The sequence below is a fragment of the Mchenga conophoros genome, linkage group LG6, assembly GCF_057382185.1.
Source record: "Mchenga conophoros isolate Kocher_MC1m ecotype Shallow Benthic linkage group LG6, M_conophoros_male_GT1.1, whole genome shotgun sequence".
Lineage (NCBI taxonomy): Eukaryota > Metazoa > Chordata > Actinopteri > Cichliformes > Cichlidae > Mchenga > Mchenga conophoros.
This window is the reverse complement of record NC_140531.1, coordinates 26,931,581-26,947,444: the sequence shown is the minus strand read 5'-3', so window position 1 is coordinate 26,947,444 and position 15,864 is coordinate 26,931,581. Positions and strand designations below refer to the sequence as shown.

The window sequence follows — 15,864 nt, the reverse complement described above, 5'->3', positions numbered from 1 at the left end:
CAAAATATTTATTTGAATGCTTGAAGAGTGTAACCAAATTATAAGTGCAAATCCAGAAGCAATCCTAACAGGATATGATCAGACCCCGGGCAGGCCCTCTCTGGCGTATGGCAGGCAAACTGGAGTGAGGGATTTGCTCGTTTTATTATTAGGGCCGGCTTGTGTTGTTGATGGAGCGGCTCCATCCATGTTGACTCACAGAAAGACAGCGGTGATGGCTACACTGAGCAGGGGTGTCAGGCTTGGCTGATGACTCCAACTCCCCAAACAGCACTGCAAAGGCAAACCCTTCTTTGTGTGCGCGTGTGCGTATGTATTTGAGTTAGTGGTGTGTTTCTGTGTGCGCGCGCATGTGTGTGTGTGTCTGTGGAGGCCATACTGCAGTTGTGTGTGTATCTTTCTGCGTGTGTGTCTTTCAGTCCTGACAGCCAAGAAGCTTCAGCAGCATCTGACGTGGCAGCTCTTGCTGCTTTCAGTCCAGCTCTTTCCTTCTGGCTCACTTTTCTGTGATACTATCTTTTCATACAATCACATGTTTATAAATGGAGACTGCCTGTTGTTTCATACCGGACCGGTTTTGCTGAAGGTTTATCAAGTCTCTGCAAAACTGTAAATTTCGCTTAAAATAATATTGCAGGAATACTTTTTTTTTGTAGTGACGAATATTTTTTTTGTTTTTAGAACAATAAAACTGAGCAGGATACTTGAATTAAAACACACACGCACACACACACACGGACATATCTGGCAAGATCCAGTTTAAGGACTGCAAGGGCACATTTGGTTACATGTAAACAGTACTCCACTTACATGTTATACCAACTCTCAACACAATAGGGGGATTTTCTAGCTAAGGGCAATTGCAAAATACCACCTATAAATCAACCAGATGCAAGCTATTATGTAGTTATTTCCATATACTGCAGCGTAAAAGGATATACTGTTCTTTTGTTTTAAATTGTACTTTCATAATTGCACTTATACTCTATAAATTAGAGTGGAGAAAATGGCATTTTTAGTAATAACTGCAACAATCAAATACATATGCATCGTCAGTATATGTGAAACTCTTAACTTAATTTAAAGTTTGGATCAGTATCCAGGTTTTTTTTTCCCTTCCTCATTTTTTCCTCCCAGGCTGTGAGGTGCCTTTTTATCGAGGTGGGTTCCCGCCACTTTATGTCCCCTCTGAGGACATGTACTTATGGCTGTCTGCCTGTGGTGCTGTGGTGCTCCTGAGGTCTGAGCGAGGTGGTAGTTTAGGCTGGGGAAGTCAATAAGCGTGGTCACAGAGGAGATAACTGCACACACACTCTCCCAGAGGCGCCCGTCTGCATGGTGTGTCTGTCTGTCCTCCCCCTGGCTTTTATGGAAGATTCATCTTTAAAAAAGAAAAGCATTGGTTTGAGAGGATTTAACTTTCACAATGATTTGTGTGTGTGTGGTTGAGGGCTCTTTGTTTCTCACTTCACGTGTGTTTGTGTTCTCAGTTTCCTCTGGCCTGGCATGGTGGCTGCCCCTATAGGCAGTGCCGTGCAAAATGGGCAAAGCGACCTTTAACCCTTAAACTGCTGCCTTAGAGATATGCATAACTTGCTATCAAGAGCCAAACCCCATCAAGCATTGCAGAGATTAAGACCCAGCTCTCAGGAGGCCATATGGAACAGACACCTTTAGCCCTAATGGGATCAGAGTCACATAGGAAGCCACTTGGAGCAGCAACTGACTCTTAACCCCTAACACCAACTTAGTGCAGACGAGCAAGAGTGCGCGGGCAAAGGCCCAGCTCATATCATGCCACAGGGAGCGGGCACCGTTTAACCCTCACAGTGCCAACCTATCAAGGGCGAAACTCCAACTTATATGATAAGCAGAATTAAATCTGCAAGCTTCGGAGTTCCTGATAGGGAGCTGATGTGGAACTTGGATTGTAACGCCAGGGGGTCAGTGCTCCAAACATTTTTAGTGTTCTAGCTGTACATGTGGTCACCGGGCTGTTGTTTGTTAGGGTTATTTCCTCCATAAAAGCCCTTTTCATCCAGTTAATTTCAATCTGCAGTGCTTTTATGTCCTTGTAAAACATCGGCTTCCCAAAAACAAAAGCTAAAAGTGTGTTTTTACATTTAGAAACTCGATTATGAATTATAAAAAATTGTTTTCAGACTATTTGACTCTTAACCAACTAAAATGAAGCCACAAAAAGCAGACGGACTGCCAGTCTAGTGACAAAATGCTGTAGCAATTTCATTTTATTTGAAAGTCTATTTTGCTACACTTGTAATCTCTGAAAGCATTGTATTTTTAAAAAAAGAAGAAGAACGCTAATTTTAAAACATGTAATTATGTCAAATCTAATTTCTCTCATGCAGTTTTTCCCCTTTTGTGAAAAGAGAGTGTTAATAGATTGAACAAAGACTCAGGGAAAAATCAAGGAAGCAATCAGTCACACAAAACAGGTAATAAATTCACAGGAAATATACGGACAATCGTGCCAAACAGTTTCTTTCAAACAATCTACTTAGCGATAAATGCTGACAGATGATATAATGGTTATAAAAACTGGAAGAGATCAAGAAAAACAGGGATTTCTGGAAGAGACTCTTTCCCTTTAAGAAATATAAACAGGGTATGTGTTATAGCATGAGTGGCTGTATGAGAGCGAGAGAGAGAGAAAGAGGGTAAAGCTAGTTTCTGCACTTGCCTGTCTGAAACCGGGCGAGGAATGAGTGCACAAGTTTGAATCTGGGTGAGTCAAGCTGCGCGAGGGAGAGGCAGCGAGAAAAAGGAGTTCCACGGTGAAAGGAGGGAGAGAGATGCTCGAAGATGGATAGCAGCTGAAAGAAAGGGGGAGCTCAGGCAAATTGGTCGGAGTGAGAGTGTGAGTGAAGCAGCAAAAAGCAGAGGGAGGGATAGTTGAAGTGCAACAACAAGATGAAGTGCAGGAAAGGGAAAGTGTTAGCAAGAGAGGGATTGCAGAGTAAGAGGTGAAAGGAATAAATGAAGGAATGGAGGAGTAGGTGATGGTGGGGGGCACGGAATGAATGTGTGTGTTGGGCTAGTGGTGAATCATTTGCATAAAGGGTAAGGGCACTCTGCCCAGCTTTGGGGAGAGGTTGGCATCTCGCCTTGCCGACTGGCAGAACGAGGACCAGGGAGGAATAAAAGAATGAGGGGGGAGTGAAAGAGTGAGAGAGAAAGTCTCTCAATAGTGCATCTCTTGTGCGAGGAGTAGCAGGCCTTGGCTACTGCTGGAGCAGGGCATGGCGGGGAGGGGATATCTGGTTTCATTATCTGCTCGATTCCTGCTGTATTTGCTAATCATGAGGTTCAAAGCCCTTGCTGCAGCTGTAGGCAGGGCACGGTAGCCAGTCTGTGCCGCTGGCATGTGCCGACTGGAACGCTGTAGGTGTGTGCAGCATGCACTTCAGTTTGGAGTGAGACAGAAAGTGTGAGACAGACGTTATGGCTTCCCTTTACTGAGGCAGAAAGCTGCCACACTCTGTCATCCCCCCTCAATCTCTCTCTCTGTGTTTCACACGCACGCACACTCTTAAGTGCCACACTGCCTACTTGACCTTATCAAGAATGGCTGCCCTTGTCGAGGGGAATTGCTGTATTCAGTTCTATTGCAATGTCCTGTCGGAAAATGCCACCTCCAGCAGTATCTGTTCGTTCGCGTGTGCATTTGGTGACGCTACAGAACCACACATACGGTAGTAATCTATACTGTATGTATTCATTTAGGAATTGCCTGCGAGTAATCCTATACCATACCGTCTAGCTGCAGCTACATGTCGGAGTGGTTTATTAAATCGTTGTTTGCAAAATGCAGTGCAGATCCTCCTAATTTAGTTTGAGCGCTCCCATCGCGCTGTAATATCTAAACATTCTTTCTAATTGACGGCACTGATATCAGGATTAGCATCCAGTTTTGGATCAGAGGGGCAAAAGTCTAACGTTTCACGCAGCCTTCTTTAAAGTGCCCACAAAACATTTAGCGTTTGCCACATCTAAAGAGAAAAATTCAGATATATTTAACAAGCTGTGTTCTCCGACTCCAAATTTAATTCTGTTCTCCAAACATTTTCAGAACATAAATTGGGAGTATGACTCACTTGTGAGGTTAAAGCCCTGTTTACAATTAACTGTGTAAGGTGAAATTTATGCAAATGGACCAGAGTCATAGAAAAACCACATAAACCTCAGGAAAATCCTGGCTGAACAAATTTTGGATACTTAAAAAGAAACACAAAGAGCCCTTGAGCTTATCTTTGATGTGCTTACATTTGAGGCTGAAACAGTCTGCAAGACAAACCCGTCATACAAACGAGAAAACATATTTGAGTATAAAATTACCCAGGTCTGCAGTTGTGTCAGAAGCCCCGGCTTGCTATCAGTCCTTGTGTCTCTGGAGCTGTTTAAAGCTCGCTTGCTCTGTCTTTCTCTCTCAGCCTCATGCCACAAATGGCTTCCAGACTTTCACACATAGTAATGCTTCAGTGTGTAAACAGGCGTAATTACACACGATGCGCAGACACACTTTTAACATCAATCTGTGCCGTTGGGAGGAAGAGAGCAGAAAAAGAGGAAGTTTTTCCTTTTTTTAATTCTTCCAAGGATTGAAATGGATGAAAAGGTTTTGAGGACAAAAGCGAATGAGTGGCAGGGATGAGACATTAAGGAGGACATTTCAAGAGAAATGCTGTGTGTCTGTGTCTGAATGTGATGGAACAAAAAAGGAAATAAATTTTGTTAGCGTTCCCAAGGAAATCGCATTTCATATGAACTTCTCGATGTTCCTTTTTTAATATCTCCGAGAACAGTGAGGTCACTAAATTTCCACCTTCTAATGGCGAGATGATACATCCAATCAGGCGTCCTCTCTGTGCACCCGATTTTCCCATGTTTCTTATATGAAGGAAACATGAAAATTTCTCTTACCGAAACTTTTTTCTCTCTGCTGTTTCCATTTTCTTTTGTGTACAAATTTTAAAAAGGCATTATACACATATGGCATAAAATAGTTAGAACTCCATGTTTCACCAAGTCTCTGAAAAATATTTGATTCCTATAAAAAGCAAAAACAACTGAAGAAACTTTAACCGAAAATGGTTTTTTTTGAAGACACACACACACACTTGCACATGCATGCATGCACACACACACACACACACACACACACACACACAAAATGATTCAGATCTCTCACAGTGCTTCCTTTATATCACCATAGTCTTTTTCAATATGTGATTTTACACAACAGATGTCAAAGTTGAATTACAGTTGTGACATGTCCTGATGTGCTGAAAATTTCACGAGCTTTCTCTCCGTCTTTCTCTCCTTTTCTCTCTCTGTGTGTGTGTGTGTGTGTGTGTGTGTGTGTGTGTGTGTGTAGCCTGATTTTACAGGATCATCTAGATATAAAATAACAGAAAACCTGTGAAAGAAATATAACTTCAACAGACAAATCTGGCGTTCAGCAATATGGTTGCATAATCTTAAAACATTATTTTAAGTTTAGGTTCAATTTATATTATAGTAAATATATTGTAAAATAAAATAAAAACAACATTTGGAGCAGTGGTACATTTAGGTGTAGCTATAAAATATAATACACATTCATGATGCCCCTTTTTAACTGATTATTGCTAAAAAAAACACTTTTTAAAATAACTTATTAAAGAAAAAATTATGTCTCCCTTGAAAAAGTTTTAAAAAGTCTTTGGTATTACTTAGTTTCAAATGTATAATAAATTGACAGCATTTAATCTATTTTGGCAATTACAAGTAAGGTTAAAAAAATAACTTGTTATAAAAAGCTCAGATTTTAAAATTTGAATAATCTCTAAAAATGTAAATTATTTAGGTCATGAAGAAAATATGAGCAAATGACATTTATTACATGAATTTTGTTTTAAGTTTTTCTTTTAAATTTCTGCATGACTTTGAATCACACAATTTAAAAGAAGAAAATAAATAAAACACCCTTTTTTGCTATTAACCTGAAATATTTCACCTGCAAAACACTGACATCAAATGTAAGAATGTAATGTCTGCTTTCTTACTGTTACCTCAGCGTGCAGGATGTGGCATAAAGCAGGCCTAAGTGTCGAGAAATTTCCTCCCACGTGTCCTGAGTTTATTTTTGCTCCTTTGATATTTATTTGCACACTTAGACTGATACCGCAAATTCATCTCAGGTAAACACGACAATGTGGGGAAACAGGCCAAAGTTATGCTTGTTAAAATTAATTGCATCGTAAACACTGAGGCGGGTAGAAACTATTGCTCCTTTCTAAAATCGATCGATATTTCTTATAGCTAAATTGAGGCTCTTTATAAATATGTAATGAAAAAAAAAGAAGCAAGCCGCATAAACGCTTTAGAGCAGCTGTGATTGATTTTACTCTGATTAACATGTGTTTTCACAGAGGTCACACTTTATAGCCTAATGCTAAGCCTATGTTAGCAGCAGGAATTGAACTAGCATACATTTTTATTAGTTTATCATTAGTTTGACCCCCTTTGTAGTGGGTAGGCCTCTCAACAGAGACAGCCTCAGAGCTCTTTTTTTGGCGTGAGAAAGAGGGACGTTTGATTTGAACAGGTTTCGTATTTAGAGCAGTCGACTTCAAGGCCTGCAATTTATTTTTACAGAGCAACATAAAAAGTCTAATTCAGAAACAGACCGACGGATGCTGGGAACGACGGTCGTGGAGGTTAACGGGCGCTATCAGCCAAGAACCAAACGCTAAACATTTTTTGCCTTTCTTTTTCTGAAGATGGTGAAAATGGTGGGCTTCGTTGTTTCAGAGGTGAGAGTATTAATTTTCATAGTGTTTTGGGAAATGTAGGAAGACGAGGTGCAGGTCCTTTTCTGATGGAGGATAGGCCACACAGAGGGGTTTTTCTCATTTAAAGGATTTAATGTTGACTCGAATTTAATGCTATTTTAATTCAATTTTTGGACTCATTTCGTAGCCCCTGCTATTTAAACAGTTAAAGTAATCCCCGAGCCAGCCTTACGTGACAAACTGGTTTAATGAGTAAACTCAAACGGAGCGCTCTTGTTAATTTTCTCCGAATTGTTGAACACGGTGATTTATTTATTTTTTTATAGGTTTCTTAACTCTGGTGTTTTGTTGGTGCTTGAAGCCTCAATAAAACCTGAGTTTGGATTTCATTTCTCTGCTGCTCTCTGCGTTTGTAACGTGTCAGGGCTGGAGCGGAGTGGAGTGAGTGGAGATTGGCTCGCCCGGACTGACCGAACAAAGGTCGTCATTTTCTGAAAGACAGAGCATGGCATGCAGAGATAAGAGGAGCGCTCTCTTACATTATTGCAGCGCAGATACCTACAGAGCGCCGTGGCTCAGGCCTGGAAAAACTGCCACTGTTTCTTCTGCCGTGAAGAATTGTGGGCAAACAGGAGAAATCTTCCTTAATGAGCTGAAGGAGCTGCGGGTTTGAAAATGTCAAAAAAAGGACACATTAAACAGCGGGGTGCCACACAGACTGATTTCTTAGCCAAAATAATAAAAGATTTTTTTTCTTTAACTGCAATTTGTGCACAAACCTCAATGGCTGTGCATAATTTTGCATTTGGTCCAGTTTATGATCATAAGAAGGAGGCCCTGTAGCAGATTTAACTAAGTGATTTTAAAAGGGTTTTTTTGTTTCTTTTAGAGTGATTATAGGGGGGGGCTGGTAGGGGTATTGTTTTTTTGCATAGTATCTGCAGTTTATTTGCTTAATGTTACAGATAAAATTTTATCTCGTAATAGGATACCTTCAGTTTTTCATCCTGTTTTTGCGGTATGAAGATTTAACAGGAGTTATGTTGTTCAAAAAATGTCTCAGGGCTCATCCGCTAAAGAAAACACGTCGCTTCGGACAATGGATTGGTTTTCATTTCCCTGATATGAATCTTGGTTATCATTTCGCTTGTCAGTAATGTGATGATATTGAGGAAGTAACTGCAGTGCTTGGCACATAGCTCTCCTGTTCTTTGTCTGTGGCCCATTCATTAAAAAAGTCTAGATCCCTTCAGTCTTTTCAAATAAGTGGCAAACACACCTCCGTTATTATTCTTCAAAAACAAAAACAAACACACACATCCTATTTAATTCCATCTCCTCATGTTCCATTTGCCTGTTTTTTTTTTCTTTCTCTTGCCTCCACCATCTTCTCTCATTCCCACATTATTCACGTGTTCAGCGTGGCTGTGTGAGGCAGGCGTATGCTAGCACGAACAATCGGCACCCGGCCCGGCTCAGCCTGGTCCAGATGGGGTCTGTACCCCCCTTCCTCCCCCAACAGTAGCAGCCAGTCAGCCAGCCAGCCAGGCAACCAACTAGCCAGCTAGCTACCCACCTGGGTAGCCAACCAGTCATTCACCCAGCCCGTCATGCGGCCTTTCAGCCAACCTGGCAGCCAGCTTGTCAGCCATTCAGTGGACCAGCCAGTCATCCAGGCTGCAGCTCCTCTGTCAGACGCTGACAGAGGGAGCAGGCCAGGCTAAATCTGATGGTCCTGGGAGCCAACCAGAGGACTCTGGCCTTTGTAGGGCGTTCACACAGACAGCCTGTCCCGTTGCACAGCAGGGGGCTTCAACTCACAATCAAATGAACGGACCCTCAACTTTGCCACATGACAAGTTAGCTTTTTATGGCTGCCCACTGTCAAGATTCCAGTTTTGACAATGTCTCTGTAATTCCTGTGAGCCTTGTGGACTAATTCATGTAATTTGGACTGCGTAAATGGGTAAATGTGTTCCTTTTTTGTAAATTGGGAGAATGACATTTAAATGCACTTCTAGGGAGTGGAGCAGCCCTTACGTATTTCACATCAAATCATCACAGAGATATTATTTTTCTGACAAATGCATCCGATTATGTTGAATCGGCCCTCGGTGGGAGCCTTTGTGTCAGATATTTCTCGCCTGGTGCTCTGGGCACAGCTTGTACCTCTGAGGTCGTGTGAGTCAGCCAATGAGGATGAGACAACTTGCTGTCCAGAGCAGCTACGCAGGCCCATGCTCCCTCACTTTCTGCTGCTGTTAAGTCCCAATTATGTGTCATTGTGGGATTCATAATGCAGCACGATGAAAATATGGGCAATTAACTGGCTGCAGAATGAAAATATTATTGTCCTTACTATTATAAAGACCAGCATATCTAAAGCTGAATGCATTCGACTCAACTTTGCAATTACAGGAAGCTGTGTAGTCTGTTTTTGATAGTTTTATAAGGCTTAAGCTATATAGGCTACTTGCATAAACCCATCCACCACAGCATTTTGAGGCATCATTGTCAATCAGATCCAGCTTCTCACCCACAAACAAGACAACTCTCCAATTTGATAACAGAAACTTTTAATGTGTTTCTGTTTCTATGGTGCTGGAGCTATTAAAGTGGAGTAACAGGAAAAGGAAAAAAAAGGAGGCGAAGGGGCCAGTTTGGATGTAAGACTGCATTTTGAAACAGGAGAGCATGTTTTTGGATGGTATTTTTTGTTTTGGGGGGTGGAGGGGGGTCTTTTTCTCCCCCCTCCTCTCTTTGTTTGTGTGGTAAATCCAGGAGCAGCTGCTGGTCTCAGGGTCTAGTGGGATTTTGGGTCTGTGTTTTCTCATGCCATCCCATGCCAAGGTGGTGTAACGCGAGCAGAGAGAGAGAGAAAGAGAGAGAGAGCGGGAGAGGGGTGTTTCAGGAGTGGGGGGTGCAGTTAGAGAGTGAGCTGGTTTGTTGGGATGGCTGTGACCATGTTGGTGACGAAGGTGGTGAGGGAGGGAGAAGTGTGGGGGGGGGGAGCTTTAGGAGGCGGGTGCTGTCTGGATGCATGTAAAATTAATATCCTCTGGACTTTGCCTTTGCACTAGATTGGAACTTGTCTGTTTGGCTAATGACGTGCCTTCTGCCTGCACCACACACAATCCACCCCCTCCCGCCCTCTCTCCACTACCAGCCACCAACCATCCACACCCCCACCTCTTTGCTTCTCCCTCTGCCATCTCTCTCTTCCCTCCTTTTCAGTGCTTTGAGCGTGCGTATTGGCTGGGCTGTTTGAGACTCGATGCCAAATAGGTGGGCCCTCTGCGTGTTGGCACAGACTCAGTCAATGGTTAGAGACGGAAAGTGGAGAGGAAGAGAGAAAGAGAGAGACAGAGTTGGAGAGAAAGAGGGGGAAAAAAGAAGCTGCACTCGGGTTTGCCAGCGGTCGTGCACAGTCTTCCAACATTGATTCGGTCCTCTTGTTTTTGTTTTTTTTTTCCCTTCTTCTCCTCTGTCCGCACCCCCCTTGTCCAGCTCTCTCTCTCCCTCTGCGTGAGTCTTATGCAGATCAGAATTGAACCAATAGCACGCGCTGCTTTGCCAGCCATTTTTTTTTTATTTTTGTTTTTCATCAAGATATTTTCTCTGCATGTTTTTGCAAACAAAGAAAGAAGCTTGTTTTAATTTTTGACAATTTTATTATTTTGCTGCACTATCTGTTTTATTTTATTTGTGCACACCCAGCTCCTTTTTTTCATCCTTTTAGACACAGAGATTGCTAAACTTTCTACACTCCTTCTGCTCTGCTCTTGCACAGCACCTCTCCTGCAGCTCTTGCTACAGTACCTCCTGTGTTCTTGTGCTGGTATTACACTGCACCCCCTGGCCTGTCTCCTCTTTCTCAGCTTTTTTGCCCCCTGCTGCTTTTATTGGACAGTTTATCAGCTTCTTTTTTTTGCTTCTTTTTTTTCCCCTCACTCTTTTGTTTTCAGCATTACTTCAGCGCCTTTTTTGACTCTACAATCCAGTTATTGTACTGGCTCTGCATTTTAAGTTTCTTTGCAATCGACGGGGTGAATTTATGATGAGAGAGCAAAATGGTAACTACCATGTAATTCTTGTTTTATTCACAAATATTTTTTGATCGTTACTGTTAAGCACTTTTGAGTGCAGGCGCAGTTGTATTATTTATGGACAAATATTTTATGTTGTGGCTTTTCAGCGAGACGGCTTTAATTTTATTAATCAGAATTTGGCATGTGCGTTCTTCTTGATTATGTTAGTGTTTTAAGCATTGTATAATATGCGTGGTCAGTTTGGATTATGTTTTAGAAATGTTGTGTTTTTACTTGACTTTTTGATACTTACTATACTGCTTTTGAGAATAATACTGTTTATGTTTAGTAATGGATTAGGATGGCACTATTTTTTATTTATAACTAGCACATTTGTTTATATTTAACCAGACAAACAACATTTACACAAATATCTCATGGAGACAAGTCTCATATTTTTTCTGTCTCATCTCTTACCTCAGTCATTCAGTGATGTGTTGTTCAGTGGTTTGTGAAGTGTGTCCTTCGGTGCGATGTGTCTGTATTAGAGAGCGCAAGGTATCTTTCCGTCTCCCTCTCTCTCTCTCTCTCTCTCTCTCCCTCTCTCTCTCTCTCATTCTCTCTCTCTCTCTCTCCCTCTCTCTCTGCGCCTCTCATTCTCTCCCTCCACTCACACGGAGCAGGCGCCGCTCCTCCATGCTGCGCGCCGGTGCTAACTGCCTCTCCTCTCTCTTCCCCTCCTCACCCCCTCTCCCTCTCTCCCCATCCTTCTCTCCCCCATTCTCCCCCTCTCTTTCCAATGCCTCCTCCTGCTTCCCCCCCTCCTCCCTCTCCTCATCCACCCTCCCCCCATCTTCCTCCCTCATCCAGGATGAATTCCACCCCTTCATCGAGGCCCTTCTGCCCCATGTCCGCGCCTTCGCCTACACCTGGTTCAACCTGCAGGCCCGCAAGCGTAAATACTTCAAAAAGCACGAGAAGCGCATGTCCAAGGAGGAAGAGCGTGCAGTGAAGGATGAACTGCTGGGAGAGAAGCCAGAGATCAAGCAGAAGTGGGCTTCACGCCTGTTGGCCAAGCTCCGCAAGGACATCCGGCCTGAGTTCCGTGAGGACTTTGTGCTCACCATCACGGGCAAAAAGCCCCCCTGCTGCGTGCTGTCCAACCCCGACCAGAAGGGCAAAATACGTCGCATCGACTGCCTGCGCCAGGCTGACAAGGTGTGGCGGCTGGACCTGGTGATGGTCATCCTGTTTAAGGGCAGCCCCTTGGAGAGCACGGACGGAGAACGACTGGTCAAGTCACCGCAGTGCACCAACCCTGGCCTGTGCGTCCAGCCACACCACATCGGAGTGTCCGTCAAGGAGCTGGACCTCTACCTGGCCTACTTCGTCCACACGCCAGGTATGTGAGAAACTGGACATCAGACACTAATTGAGAGGGATGCCAGCACGTAAACACTCGCCACATGTAATCATGTCGGTGTGCTTTTAGGATCGCGCTAACATTTTAACAATTTGAAACACAACACACTATAATTTGCAACATAGTAAAATATAGAAAATGACAAAAAACATAAAAAGAATAACGTAAAAGTAAAAATATTCAGAGACATAATAAAACCCTTTTTACTACTACGGAGGGAACGTTAAAGTAATAACTAAGCAGTTAAAAGGTAAGAAAAAAATAATAAAGTAAAGATTTATCTCTCAGATTAACAAAGTGAAAGTCCCTGCTTGCTTTTGTTCCCACAGAAAACAGCGGGTACGTTTTTGTTCTTTTAATATTTTTCTTTTCTTCATCTGTTTCTTGGGGTTTGTTTACATGACAACGTAGTATCAACAGTAATAAAAAAGAATTTGTTAGTGTGTGTCAGGGGCATACGTCCAGCGTGCTCTGGCAAGTAAGCGTTCATTATTCTGAGCGAGGCATTTGCGGCTTCATATGAGCATGTATTTTGTGTGTGTGTGTGTTTTGTTTTTTTCCTAGGAAAGAATTTGCATGCTTGTGTGTGTCTGTGTGTGTTTGAGTGACTGTTTTTTTATGAGATGAAATTTCTGTGTTTTTTGCGCAATGAATTTTGCACAAAGAAGAGTCACTGTTTATAGTATTGTACACAGTCTGTCGAGGTATATCTGCCATGGTAAGGCCATTGTAGCCAGAAATCATCATTTGGCCGCAGCCCAGGTTGTGTGTGTGCTTGTGTATTTATGTGTGTGTGTATGTGTGTGAGAGAGAGAGAGAAAGCGAACAGAGCCGTGAGCCTCCTGCTCTCAGGCCGCAGGCTGCTGCCGCCTTCACCGTCTGCCTGAACGTTAGCACCACGTTGGACCTGGCTGCCAAACTCACACTCACACACAAAACGCCAATGCTCAAAGACAGCCAGTACTATTGCAGCCACCTTCACACCCATACACACACATACAAACACAGCTAAATAAAGATACACACACACTCTTTTTAAAAAAAAGGAAAAAAGAAAAGAAAAACAACTCTGTCATCTCTGCAGCGCACTTTCACACGTAAAGGCAAACACGGTTTTAGTCACGATTGCGTACACACACCCACACAGCACACACGTTCGGCCAAGGACTATCACAGATACAGTTTAATACAGCCAAACATTGTTGTATCGCAGCCACCATCATGGATACACACACTCACACCCGGCCAAACATCACTATAGCCTCCAGTGCGCATACTCCTCACACACACAGCCAAAACACTGGCTGTGTTGTAGTTTTCCCCCCCACATTGCAAAAAAAAAAAAAAAAAAACTGTCAGAGAAGCCACACACACGCAGACACACACACACATAATATATCTCACAGCCAAATCTTCCAAATACACACTGCTTAACCATTTGCTGGCTACATATACAAACACACACTCATGACCTAATATTATGTCAGCTGGAATTTTCTGGAAATTTCAAACAGTGACTCAACCCGCACATATATATACAGCATATCCCAATCACTGTCCAAATACACACACACACACACGCGCGCGCTCGTGTCTGCCGAGGCACAACTCTTACACTGGGCATTAACATTACTCTAGCCAAATGCTATCATAGGTGATCCTTAGGCTCTCTCTCTCTGAGACACACACACACACACACACACACACACGCAAAATATCAATCCAGGCCAAATAACTCACAGCCTGAGCCAAACCCTGGCAGCAGTTCCAGCTTCACTTTGTTGGTCTCTCTGTGGCGGTAATAAACCATAGGTTGCGGCCATATTAGAGCATACTGAGAGAATATCAACAGTGTTTGGGTTTTTGTTTTTGTAGATGTAATTGATTGTATTTTTTTTTAATTTATAATCAAATTTAATCACGAAAAAAATGTCTCTTATAAAGATTTATTGGTATACTGGTGCATTTCGGGTCAGTTCTGTTTTACGCAAATGAAAATGTCTCCCCTTGTAAATTTTGCAAAATTAGTTTAATCATAAAATGAAAACTAAATCAAATGGCACGCATATTTTAAGAGGTTATTTTTAATCTTTCAAATATTTTAAATTCATGGAGAAAGCAAAATGGCATGCTGGACAAAGGAATAAAGGAACACACCAATGAACAACAGAAAATATTTTATTCATGGTGTAATTCTATGTATATTAGTTTAAGTAATTGAAGCTGCTTGGGTTTAAAACCGAGTGTGTAAAGGTTGCTACAGATGTTCTGATGTGTCCATACACACAAATGTAATTGAATTGCACTAAATTTCCTTTACCTGTACTGATGACGTCAGCCGTCCAATTTTCGGGTTCTTGGCATGTATTCATCACCGCAGCACTTAGTTTTACAACAGTATAGTAAAACACGTGACTACTTGGAGGCCCTTCCCAGTGCGCTGCCCATTCATAATGTCGGCTTACTGGATACTTTGTCTTATCTTATCTGACTAATACAATATATAATTATACAATAGTGTGCCTCAGCACTTTTATCTTATTCCAAAGAGCCGATTTTCACTTTAAGTCCTTGTTGGAGAGCTGCTTTGGGGTCTACACCAAGTGCAAACTTTCCGTGAGGTCAGCACACTTGTCTTTCCTTTGCTTTTAACTCACATTTAGGAAATGGGCATCAAGGCCTTCCGTTTCTCTGTTGCACTCATCTGTTACAGTGATGTGTGGTTGTGTGTTTTCCTTTTCCACTCACTTGCACAGTGAATGACAAGATGTGCTCATTGTTTGTTTTTGTTTGGTTTGTATTTTGTCGGTCTTTAGCATCTCTGTCTTCCTCGCTCCTCTTTGATCCCGTGCACACTTTTGTTTTGTCTCCTTAAACATCGCCTTCATTGTTGCTCTCACAGAGGTAAAGCCTCCGCTGATCTCTTTTGTTTATATTGTAGGAGACTCGGAGAGAGAGTGAGGGAGAGAGAGCACGTTGGGAAGCAGAAGAGGCTACAATAGTGATTGTTCTGTTTGGCAGCACCCGGGCCCCGTTGGTGTGGGAAGAAGAGAAAGACGTCTTGTGTTTTGTTTATGACAGAGTGGCAAAAGCTGCCACGGGGAATCTCTGGGCTTGCCGTCAGGCTTTCTCAGACTGTTCTGCAGCCAGCCAGCCTTTGAGATCCTCTCTGTTACAGAGCATAACACACCGCAGCCGTAACAGAACAAACCACGATGCCACAATACAAAACCTTCTCCGCCTGTTTTCAGGCACCTCAGATAAAGAGTAAAAAAAAAAAAACAGACAGAGCAACATGTCTTTGAAACTGAATGACTTTGTAACTGAAATGCTGGCAGAGAAATAGATGAGAGGGAAAGAGGGGCTGTGGTGCAGTACAGTGAGTAGTGTATTTTTAGTGTTTATTAAGAGTGAGTGACTGGTATATTATAATGGAGATAGTGATCTCTTGGCCCGGAAGTGCCAAGGGTCTGCCAGAGCACCGAACACTGCCAGTGTCCAGTTGATAACCCATGAATGGAGCGCTTTGGATAGGCTTACACGTACTTCACCGTACTAGCCTGGATGTAGTTCTCACTTCTGTTACTCTGACTACTGCATAGGTGGCTGCAGCTGTACA

General features: G+C 42.6%; 1 protein-coding gene across 13 annotated transcripts in view; it reads left to right on the top strand.

The window, feature by feature from the left end:
- LOC146572769 (nuclear factor 1 X-type-like) overlaps positions 1 to 15,864 on the top strand; it is a 116,031-nt gene that overhangs the window by 31,631 nt on the left and 68,536 nt on the right. For 10 of the 13 annotated variants that reach the window (XM_085277144.1, XM_085277148.1, XM_085277151.1 and 7 more), the window contains one exon: positions 11,693 to 12,224. In XM_085277144.1, coding sequence (XP_085133270.1) covers positions 11,693 to 12,224 — 532 coding nt within the window. Of the gene's footprint in view, positions 1 to 6,566; positions 6,816 to 9,999; positions 10,868 to 11,507; positions 12,225 to 15,864 lie in introns of those variants that run through there. The other 3 variants (XM_085277149.1, XM_085277152.1, XM_085277153.1) reach the window with 3 other exon arrangements.